We start from the raw sequence: 12,589 nt of genomic DNA, 5'->3' as shown, positions 1-12,589 counted from the left end.
GTTGAATATCCACAAAAAAGCTACGGGCAATGAAATTTCATGTCGCCCTTTCTTATGCTTGCGAAAATAACGAGGAATAAAATAATCCATTCTGTTCCATGGCAAAGAGCGACGGGTGATAAAATTTACTAAAATTTTTTGATATTTTTTTGTAATTAAAGTAATAAGTTTAGTTCGTCTGGTTGCAGAAGCAAAAGCAGTCATAGAGGGTCCTTCAGAGAAGTATCTCAAACCAGGCAGTGGACTGCGGCTGCAATGTACGGTTCTGCAGAGTACGGAACCACCAGCTTATGTATTTTGGTAAGAGAATTTTTGATTATTACGAGTCATATCGAAATTAAGGTTTACAACTAAACATTTTATAGATACTTCGTATTTACCGATTAAACTCTTCAGGAGTTTTAAATATTGGGGAGAATCTTGAACACGTGCCAATATGACGGTCTTATACAGAGAGTGTCCAAAAACAATTTGTACGCATGACTGTTGAGTGCTAAGTAGTAAAAAAATGCAGCGACTCATCCAACTACATACACTGCAAGACGTCGAAATATATTTTTAGTTCGGTTTATTAAGGCAATGCACCGAAAAACAGAAATGAACAGAGCTTGAAAATCATTCGAGTTTTCTGCAGAATACCTTTTTAACACAGAGGAATCCAGAGTATCAGAATTCATAAAAATATTGAAATTATTGGCACTGACAACAAGAAGTTACCAAATCAACTTGAAACAGATATTTCAAATGTATTTGTTGAATTCAAAAACGCTCTTAAAAGCAATTTCAAGTCTGTAAATAAAAAACTATGATAGTTATTTCCAATTCACAAAATTTTAAAAATTACATTGATACCATTGGAACTTGAAGCTTGGAATCCTGTAGAGAGAGAAAAACAAGCAACTTGTCGAAGGCAAAATTATCTACATTCTTATATCTGCGGGTATGTAATCGGACCAATAATTCTGGGATAGCCTATAGAATATATAGAATTTCATAGGCTGCAACTTGAGTCAGCGTGCAAAAAAATATCACTTCCCGAATTTGTTATGTAAATAACTATTTTGTTGTCAATCAGATCAAAATTTCATTTAAATGTGAATAAACTTCTGTAGCAACGTATTTACATATTTAACTGACTTTTCCGGAAGGTCTCGACAAAATAAAGTAAAAACTTTGTTATTCCGCTTTTTGATCCAGCACTAGGTTTTAGAATTTCTTTTTTTTTTATTATTTAATTTTTCTTCGTAAAGATTTTCTTCTGTAAATGGAGTTTTAGTAAGGTTTCACTCCATAAATACTATTTTTAATCAGCCGAATTTAAAGTTTCAATTTTAATTTTTTGAATATCGAGAAAGAACTTGCATCAAAAACAAACCAGATAATACACCATTTGTTCCATTTCTGAGCTAATATTGCCAGGTTCACAAAGGGATGCCAGATACACAAAATAGTTTTTCCCGACATGATTCATTCAATGTTTTGGTTATTTTTGCGGTTTTGTTCTGGATATGTGTAGGATGTATATCGAACCGTAAGAAATATTTCAAATAATCTATAAATTCACATTAATGCAAACAGCCTGCTTCCGAAAAGTTAGGGACATTAGGAAATTTTGGACATTGCTTAGAGCTAGCAACAGGAATTAGTTCCTTTTCATAATCCGTGTCAAAAAGTTGAAAAATTATTGTTGATGATAAATTTTAATTGATTTAAGAAAACCAAAAAAAGAATAAAGAATTTTTGCAAAATTGAAAATAACTTAAAAAAACTACATCTGAAAAACTCTGTACACCGTATGCCGTGCCGTAATGTATAAAACTGCTTCACATCGCCTTGGCAGAGTTTCAATGAGACGATTTGTCTTGTCTTGTAGTAAATTTTTCCATAACTATGGAATTAAGTTGTCGAAGTTCCGGCATTTTTCGGGGTATGGTTGATTTTCTCCAACACTTCCTTACAACATGTGCCATATTTGTTCAATGGGGTTAAGGTCAAGCTATCTTGACGGAAGAGGTAAATGTTCGGTAATTGCTCCACAATATGGTCAGGCATTTTCATTAAAAAATCGGAAATGTCCTTCTATAGCATTATAGGCAGATATTGCTGTAAGATGAGGAAAACTTGGATCACCAACGAAATGCGTAAATGTCCACAAGCGTACTCTTCGCGCAGAAACTATGATAAATCGGTCCTGAGCAGCCATCTTTGTGCGACGTTTCCAGTTTGTTGATACCTTGTTAACAATCTGGATATCACACTTAGGGAAACGTGGAACAATAGGGCAACATCCTGTTGTTTCGATGACCTATAGCCCTGTTTTGTTCTCCTAAACTCAACTTTCTCCGAACCATTTTCAAAATGTTCTGACGCCTTTATACAATCAAATAAACTAACGACTACCATTCAAACGGCGTCGCATCCGATATTAATGTTTTAATTAGATTTAAAGAAAAATGTTAAATAATAATAAACTTATTTTTTACGCATATTATTTCTTATCGCTTTCAGAGTAATACGAAGAAAATATATTTCCTAGCAGGCAATATATTATTTATAAAGATTCGATCATATCCCAAATTTTCATGGAGCAGTTTATATTTCTCATTCAGAACGTGCTTTAGCAAATCATTATCTCTTCATTATTAATTCAGTCTAAGAATTATTTATTCTTTTGGCACACCATTTCCGATTGAAATTTGGATTATTAATAATGATACCAAATGTCTTCTTTTTCAGAAAAAAAATGAACTGATCAATAAAGTCGTGAAACCAACTTTTCTCAAAAAACTTTCTGGGAAACCTTGCAAAAATTTCCTGCAGATTCTACAAAAAGGGTCGTTGTTCCTCTAAAAAGTAAATTTTTAAATGTGATATAAAATAGACCCACCGAATTTTTACAATGGAAACGTATTTCACTTCGCAACTAGTTGCTCCTAGGTACCATATACTTAACTGATTCTGAAAAGTAAAATATTTCTAACATCAGATATTGGGAGAAAATCTCATTTTAATCCAACCTTCTATTTGACAGGTACCATAACAATAAAATGATCAACTACGATACTGATATGGGCATCAACGTCACAACAGAGTTAAGTGAGAAAAGCAGTACCCTGACAATCACCAGTGCTGGTACCAAACACACGGGGAACTACTCCTGCGTGCCCAGCAATGCACAGGGTGCCAGCACTTATGTACACATTTTAAACGGTAAGTTTCTTTTTCCTACATTACCTAGTCATGAATTCAAATTATAAAGAATCAAGAAAAAGAAATTACAGATCTCCAAGAAATGCTAAATTAATGAATCTCCTTAACATCTCCGTTCCAGTGTTCCTTCCAATGGAACTCTAAGAATAACGTGGAAGCTTTAAGCTCGAGAGCTCTTTGAAGTTTTAAGTGAAAAAGAATTATAACTATGAATAACATTTCCCTTGGAAAGGAGTGCGCAATAAATTTTAAAAGATAAAAGCAAATTTAATTTTCTTAAATAAATAACGACATTTTAGTTCGAATTATTGTAGATTAAAAAGGGATTTAATTAACGTCATCCACTTGCGTAATCACTAAAATGTAAGCTCCAGATATTAAAACGTGTACCTCTGTCTTTATGCAAAACCATTCTTTACATACAAAATTCTGTGAAATAAAATATACGGCTTGTAAGAGCTGCTTTTGAAAGAAAATTGTGAAAGCGTCAGCTCAAATACCAAAGGTTGAATTTATTATATAGGGACAGCGTTCAGAGCGAATTTTTTTCACGTTCTATATGTACTTAATTATTGCCTTAATTAAGAGTTTATTTTTGAAAAGGAGGGTTGGAATTTTTTGTAGTTTCATTAAGTATAAAGGGCAATTTTTGCTCCGGAATGAGAATAAGCTTTGCAGACCTCTGATGGACTTTTATTTTACAGAGAAAGCCATAACTGCTATCCTAAAAACACTTTTTTTGAGTTTGGAACATGAACAGATTACCTAATTCGAATAGAATGAAATGAGGCATTTCATTCACAAAAAGGGACATAATTTATTTACCGAACTAACCGTTTCTTGTGTAACTTAGATGGGATGCCCTCCTTGTACGGACCAAAGATAAAAGGCTACAGTTCCGGCTTTAAATGAATGCAGATTTTTTAATTTTCTCGTTGCATTTTTCCTTTGATGGCGCGAGAATTCTTTAAATTTATGGAAATTGGAGGCTCTTTGAGGTTTTTTTATTGAAAACTCGACGTAAGTTTTATGTCAGGTGGTGCTGAGATTAAATTACAGCGCGCCGCCAGACGCTGCCACAAAGGACGGTTTTTATGATTGCGTAATTTGAAAAAGAAAATTCTTTTTCATGTAAATTAGAATAAGTGTTACAAATTAGCAAATTAATTAGAAAAATTATGGTGAGCAAGTATTTTTATGCAAAAACCGATGTTTTTCCGCAAATGATTTTTCTAGACCGAAATCAACCTTTGAAAACGTCCATACATTTCTCTGCAAATATAACTTATTATACACGATAGTCCATTTAAAACAGTCCACCTGAAATATCCTGAATGGATTTTTTTTCTGCGGAAAAACCCGTAATATTGTCAAGTCTACTTTTAAGAGAGACATGTTTGGATCATAAATTCGCAGGTGTAGAGTCACATCCCTAAGCGGGGTAGCAACCTCTTTAAGAATCGTAAATGGTGCGGGGAGTCAAGCGGCACACTAAATCGAAGGTATTTGATTCTTTTACGTATTATCAAGTTTTTGATTAATTGTTCAGATGTCTGCCAGAAAAAAATAGTAATAAGCGACCTACAGCAAATTATCTGAGAGCTCGAAATTTATGCCGACGTTGAATGCTTTCGCTGAATGGGAGAAGCTTCAAACTTCGCAAATTTTCCAGGTGATATTTTATGAACCAATTGTTAGAGAGAGGAAAACACCATAATTACTGTCCTTGCCTCAACCATCAACGGAATTTAATAAAATGAGAAGAAATATGGCTTGTCTCTTTTGGTTATATACGGGGTGTTTTGGAAAATTACTGCACAAGGCTTGATAAAAAATTCCTTTAAAAGAAGCATTCTAGGCATATTTATTTGTATCTAATGTTGTTCGGAAATAAAAGTTTCTACTTTTGTTACCCCCCGTATGAATTACTTCAATTTTTCCGCTGCCGCTGACTGGTTTCATTTTTAACCGTTTTGCCCCTTTTGTCAAATTATCACTAGACATGCTGTTTCTCTGCAAAAAACTTACGATACCTTGCAATTCGTCATTGTTGTTTAGTCGTAACGCAAACAAGAAAAAAGTTTTATTTCTAAATAACTATCGACCTAATTTCTTCTTAGAACAAATGTTCAAAATGTGACAATAACGTGTGTTTTGAACATCATGTGAGACTATTTTAAACATTGTCTTTTAAACAATGCTAAAACTCTATGTCGTGCGAAAATTTTGTGCGACACAAAAAATTTCAAAAAAAAAAAGGTTGTGGCAGCAAATGGCAGAGGAAAAGTTAAAGTCCCACGTACAGGGGGTAACAAAAATATAACCTTTTATTCAGAAACTAGGCGCTAGTTTTAATATTTACAAGCATTAAAAAAGATTCTGCTTACGTTAAAACACGCCAATTCATGTGGTAAATCTTAGTTCCAAAATTGGTAAAAATCTATAAAAGTATGTAACAATTACTTTGACCGAACCGTATCAATTCGAAACTTTGGTGCCCCGTCAAAAATTTCAAAGACTTCACCGTATAGTATTCCAAGACCGACTCTGGAAATTAAATTTGGATTGACCTTATACCTGTGGAGAAATAATAAAAGGAAATCTTAGCTTCCCAGTCAATTCCACCTATACGTCGGCAAAACCGAATTTTCCCATTTGCCCTCTACTAATATTTATTCGACATGGCAAAATGATTTATTCGTACGATGGAACGTTCCAAATGGCAAACTCCTTCAAGTACATTGTCACGTCAATCCTGTCAGGGTCGGTGTACGTGAGCCGATTTATTTAATACGGGAAGCACAAAGTTTAAAAAGCAAGAGAATATTGAAAGGAAACGCCCCAAATAAATTTTCTCGTTTATATCGGTGAAACACAAAACCGTAAAGGTATATTTACTGTTCATTTATTCTTGTTTAGTGGCAATTTTGTCAGTAACCAGAAACCGTGACGCTAATAAATTTCAGCGGGTAAAATCTCAAGCCCTTCGTGAAAACAAATTGCTCCAAATAAACAAGGCGCTCAGTAATCTGCAAAAAATTATTGGTCGGGAACTAGAGCCATGGAAATCGATAGGGTACAGTGTTTGCTTCCATCTAACTTGAGGTTATTTATTTCAGTTGGGAAAGCTCCAGGCGATTAGTCTTCGGGTGACACAAAGTCTCTTTCGAACTTTGACTTCAAATTCCAACAACAAATTCAACGCCATTTTGAACATGGTGACACTACTCGGAACAGGGTAATTTCCTTTGAAGATTATAGAGGATCCAGGAATTAATCCAATAGAAAAGCTTGACACACTTCATTAACAAATTATACGAAATATTAATAGTTTAGCTTCCTACCGCAGCGATATTCACAGCCGGGTTGCAAATGAAGCTGCGAAGTACGCAAATTCGCTTTTTGCCGAGAAAAACATAATTTTTTTTCTCCAATTGAGGCTGAGGGGAAAATGCATATTCTTGGCTAAAAACAGTTGCGTTGAGGTATTTGATATTTGTACAGGGTGTTTCAAAATTATGACTTCAAACTTCTAGAAATTAGAACAATAGAAGACTTCTGAGTATAAGAACCCGGGATCGCAAATGTTTCTTTAAGGCGGTACGGCCTTATGACGCTTTAAAACATTTATGTGTAAAAATGTGTTTTACTGAGGGTTAGTACGCTTTATTTTAATTTATTTGCACAAAGTCACACTACAGCAATCTTCAAAAATATCGTCCTTGAATTTCGCAGTGTTGTTTAAACAATGCATATGGTTTACGTGAACTTGGCTAAAAATTTGATAATCTTTTTGAAAGACTTCTAATGCCGCCCTAATTCATATGGCCAGGTCTTGCTCTGCTTCCTCTGACATTTTATAAATCAGAGACTTTGTATGTCCCCACAGGCACAAATTCAAAGGTATCAGATCAGTTGAACTAGGGGGTCATTGAACTGGACCACCTCTGCCGATCCAGCACTGTCCCAATTGACTATCCAAATACTGACGAGCTGGAACAGAAGATGTGCAGGTGAACCACTATGTTGCCGTCAAATTTGCTGTCAAATGTTCAACGGGACGTCTCCAAGAAGATCCGGCAGGATGTCTTGCAGAAAACGCCTGTAGATAGGCCTCGTTAAACGATTGGGCAGCAAGTATGACTCAACCAAATAGTCATCAACAATATCGGCCAGCATTTGAAGATCATCCAATTTTTAGCCAAGTTTGCAGAAACCATATGCGTTGCTTAAACAAGTGCAATGAAGTTCAAGGACGACATTTTGAAAAATTGCTGTAGTGCTACTTTGTACAAACAAATTAAAATAAAACGTTCTAAAACTCGATAAATCACATTTTGGACGTAAATGTTTTAAAGCATCACAAGGCCGTAGCGCCCTAGTGAGACCTTTGCGGATGCCAATTCTTATACCCAGAAGTCTTCTATTGTTGATCTTAATAATTCTTAAAAATTTTGTCCTATAATGCTGAGACATCCTGTAGAGCAAGGAAATAAGACTTGTTTAGTCAGGCTTCGTTACTTTCGAGTGCTAGGTATTGAAATGTGAAGATCTTATATTTTATATAACTACCTCTAGAGAGGGAATCGAAGCTGACAAAAAAATAAATGCACTTATCGAGAACTTCGAAGTGCTGACAAGAAAGAAGTTCTTGCTTTCCTGAAATGGTAATTTTCTATGAAAAATTCGCAATCTCAGATCATCGTCTCAAAAAATATCAAAAAACTCAGTGGTAAATTCGTCCATCCAGCTCGCTTTTGCTGATCCCTACCACCAATTCTTGCGACACCAATCGTAGGTTGATCCCAATTCACATTTACTGAGATTTTCTAGTGTTTAAGTTTACCTACTTAACATTTCTATGACGATTCCAACTTATGAACAGCACGATCGTACCAATTTCTGTTACCGATAAAGGTACCTATGGGGATTCCACTAGTAACTTAAGAAATGTAGCGTTCTTTCGTGTCGGTGTAATTGCCATCAAAGAAGATAATCGAAGCTGATAAGAAAATAATCGAGGCTATCGAAGAACTTAGAATTCCTAAGCAGAAAACAGTTCGTGCTTTTCTGGGAATGGCGAACAGCTATGGAAGATTCGTAAGCCGAGTTCATTACTTCAAACCTCCATTTGACGTGATATAGCCTTCAAATGAATTTCACGATACCGAGAAGCGTTCAGTATGCTACCAAGGATGTCTTTATCTTTCCTTTTGCTCATTTTTGTTGCAGTTTGTCGCAAGGATACTTGTACGCGAACAATGAGTTGAGAAAGAAGCTCCGGCTTTAGTTATTGCGGCAGAACTTTTGCAATTTTCTGATTTGCACTAATGAACATTGTTTCTTAAATACAGGATGTTAGGGAAATAACTGTTGTAAATTTAATCCATGATTAAGGACATCATGTTGAACAAAAAAGTTCCTTACAACAGGGGTCGAAGACCTAATGGTTTTTCCAAAAAAAAATGTTCACTTTAGCAACTTCAAAGCTATGATAAGCTTAAAATTTTAATGAAATGATGGAGAACGTATTTGACATATGTTGATTGTTTCACGTGTAACAGGGAAAGTTCAAATTATCCAGCAATAACATTGCCAAAAGCAATTTAAAACTTAGTTAATAACTAATGATACAACCTAAGCGGGAAAAGTAACGTTAAACGGCAACGTCGCGCTGGACTCGGCTGACGAAGAGGAATTTATTTTTTTTGTGACAATTTTTTGCAATTCCTTAATTCCCGACACCTGATAAGAATTGACCTTTTTTAGCATGCGAATGCATTCCGATCTATGAACAATGCCCATGTGAAAATGCATTATTTACGCGAATATCGCGATCTGCTCTCGATTAGTGGAAAACCGTAACGAAATTCCGAAGCAGTTGGGTGCGTTTACGCGAATCGTTATCCAGAATGAAAACTTTCCGCTGGACAAACGGAATTTTTCATCGTGCACGGGAAAGTTGGTTAAAACGCCGTCGTGTATGCACGGACTCAAGTGGACATTGTGGACACTTCGAACATTTTTAATTGGGTTGTGAGTGGTGTAAAATGTGTAACATAACATTTTACGTTAATTAGGCGGATGTCGCGAATCATACTCAGCATGCAGCGTAACGCAAAGCAGTATAACAATCAACAATAAATAAAAGGTACGTGAATTTTCGAAATAATCTATCAAAAAACCACCACATAATGTTTACATTTCAACTGTAAAAGTTGTGGAATCCAAAAAAATGCATTAAAAACGCATATTTGGTTGATGCGGCTGTTTGGGCAGGTAGCGACATGAGATAAACACCACGCGACGTTGCTAATTCTCAAAAGATATTTTTCCTGGGGGAACCGGTTGCATTCATGACCCCTGTTGTAAGGGACTTGTTTGTTCAAAACGATATCCTTGATCAATGATTAAATTTACTAAAGCTACTTCGCTAACACCCTGTATATCACTGAAATTATACCAGTACATCCTAAAGTGTCTATAGCAAGGACATCCCGGAACTCGTTTAATGAAAACTATAACCCGCCAGTTTTTTCTTGGCCTGGAATGCCACCATTTATTGAAAATTGTAAAAAATTCCTATATACAGTAGTGCAAAAATGTTGCGCAACTTTAAAAAAAAATGACATAATTACAGCTAAGTTAGTTGGACTCATTTCAATGTAGGTTTAACATGAAGGCACCATATAAGGAAATATTTTGACCATTAGAAACATCAACATTTATTTTATTGTATGTTTTTATACCGATGGAACAAAGTAGAGCAACTCTCAAGGAAGGTAAACGTTTATTCTTAAAAATGAACTAAAAACAGCATTGTTAAATATTTTTTGTAAAAAAACCCTTGTTTTTAATGACCTCCTGGCATCTGTTGCGCATCGACCTAATTAGCATTGATATCATTATGATGGGATCCATGCTGCACCAGGCTTCTCTCAAAGTTTCAAATAATCGATCGGTACTCGTGTAACTTTTTCCCCGGATCTTTTGGTCTAAAATTTCTCAGAGGTTCTCGATTAGGTCGAGATCAAGGAATTGTTAAGGCCGTTCCAGAACATTGATATTTCCTTTCCTAAACCATGCGTTTACGTATTTTGACGTATGTTTAGCACCATTATCCTGTTGAAAAATAAGGTCATAACCTTATCGGCATATGTCACCATTTGATTCTCCAAGACGTCCCTATATATTGAAACCTATCCGCGTGGCCTTCCAGTTTGTGGACTGGACCAACAACATAGCCCGAGAAACAGCCCCAGACCATAATCGACCCATCTCCGTGCTTGTCTCTGGGGCACATATATTTAGGATTAAGTCTTCCACCCTTGGGGCGTCTCACATAGACCATGCCATCGCTGTCGAATAAACAGAACTTTGATTCGTCGCTCCAAATGACTTTTTTCCAGTCGTTTTCTGTCCAACTCAAATGTGATTTGGCAAAATTGAGGCGAGTCCGCCTGTTTCTCTTTGATAACAGCAGTTTTTTGGCTTGTCTTCTGCCATACAACTGAGCTTCTATCAATCTATTTCTCATAGTCCTTGAAGTGACTTCAATTCCAAGTTCTTCAGAAATACGGCGGTTAATTGTGTTGAAGCCAATAAAAGGTTCACTTTTCGCTAATTTTATACTCTGTTTGTCCTCATATCTAATGGATTTTTTGGTCCTTTCGGATTTCTTCTTGACCAGACTGTTCCCGAACACACGATTTTGTTTGATAATTCGGGAAACAGTGGACTTGTTTAAGTTAAACGTCTTTGCAACTTCACCCTGCTTTTGACCAGTCTTGTGTAAATTAACAATAGCTTCTTTTACTTCTAGAGGCAAATGTTTTCTTCTAGGCACGCCTTCTGACGTACTTGTTGCAGTTGAAATGAATATCAAGGCAAAACTTGTTTAAATATTTTGTATCGTTTAAAATGTTGCTCTACATTTTTCCACTACTGTATGCACCTTTAGAATATCGGTTGCCAGATCCAAATAAGATTGACAGAATTCGTTCTCACAAAGAACAGGTTCATCATAGGCATGCTAGCTGAGGCCGCGCAGAGAACAATTGTTCGTTTTGTTAGAGCATGAATGAATGCAGAAACGAGTCCCTGATGTACCCTCAAGCATAGTATTATGCTTTAAATCGATTTTTTTTAATGTCCGGTTTTTCCAGTTTTGAGACATGAAACGGTTTAGCCCAGTCATCTAAAAAATCATTTGAATATTTACATTTGTGTTGTGTCATTTATTACCAGGTGATTTAATTCATGAAGGGACTTCTTTCGTGATTAGTTTCCGCCATTAACGCGGTAAAAAATACGTTCATGGTAATCTCCAGCTTATGTCCATAATCATAAAACCTCCACCGGAAGCGTTCCTTATTTACTTCCACCACAAATAACCTTCTCTATAATTTACAATGATCTACGACTCTTCTTGAAATTTTCTTACATTTCCCTGTAAGAACGATTGCACCATTAATCAAAATTCACTTCTGACTTTCAGAGTATGCTACTCTTGCGGATTAATATTCCGGAAGCGGATTTGTGGTAACTTTTTAACCGGAACGGAGGCCAACTACATTCTTCGCAAACTTTTAAGGCAATAAAATGCAAATGCCTAAAAAAGTCTAAAATATATCCCGACATAAATTTGTCACTTTGCTGGCGGCTGCATTGCCGCCAAGATACTATGCTTGTTGGCGGAGAAATGCGGTTTGCAAGCAAAAACGAGGTGCATACTAAGTAGCCCCCTTCAACATTTATACATATATGTATACGTACATTAGATATTCCTTTTTTCTGATCCCCATGACGCAACATCATAAATAAGCAGCTCAAGTAACTATGATGGACAAGGTAAACATTATCCATAAACGAACATGCCTGGATCGAAATTATTAATCGTTCGTTTGCGTAACGTTCGTGTTCAAAATTAAGAACGACGGCTGTTTGTGAACTCTTTAGAAAAAGGGCCATTTAATTGAAATGAAAGATAAACAAGTCTGTTCATGATATTTAGCTTCTAGGCTGTTTGCGTTGAGTTCACAGTAGGTCATTGAACACGTTATGTCTAGCAAACATTTTAATGGAACTTTATCATGTTTGTGCTTAAAGGAAAAAGAGGGAAATCAACAAGGTCAATCCTGCGTGCCGCATTTCTAAGCACAAGAATGTTTTTGCCTCGAAACTTCCTAGCCTCAAGTAAACCTGGAGAGAGCAAACAAATACAATCATAAAAAAGTCATTTACCAGCATCTCTCGGGAGCCTGAAAAAATTCATCATCCAAATTAAAAGTAAATATTTAAGACAAAGAGGCGGAAATAATAGGTCGATTAAAAAAACTGATTATGTTTCGTCGTAAGGTGGCGAGCACAGAAGATAAAT

The 12,589-nt window shown here is 35.8% G+C and overlaps 1 protein-coding gene across 4 annotated transcripts in view; it reads left to right on the top strand.

The window, feature by feature from the left end:
* LOC136339702 (transmembrane and immunoglobulin domain-containing protein 1-like) overlaps positions 1–12,589 on the top strand; it is a 263,800-nt gene that overhangs the window by 217,365 nt on the left and 33,846 nt on the right. For all 4 annotated transcript variants that reach the window (XM_066283138.1, XM_066283139.1, XM_066283137.1 and 1 more), the window contains exons 7-8: positions 189–300; positions 3,032–3,210. In XM_066283138.1, the coding sequence (XP_066139235.1) occupies positions 189–300; positions 3,032–3,210 (291 nt within the window). The remainder of the gene's footprint in view (positions 1–188; positions 301–3,031; positions 3,211–12,589) is intronic.

Source organism: Euwallacea fornicatus, chromosome 6 (assembly GCF_040115645.1).
Source record: "Euwallacea fornicatus isolate EFF26 chromosome 6, ASM4011564v1, whole genome shotgun sequence".
Taxonomy (NCBI): domain Eukaryota; kingdom Metazoa; phylum Arthropoda; class Insecta; order Coleoptera; family Curculionidae; genus Euwallacea; species Euwallacea fornicatus.
This window is presented reverse-complemented; position numbering and strand designations above follow the sequence as displayed.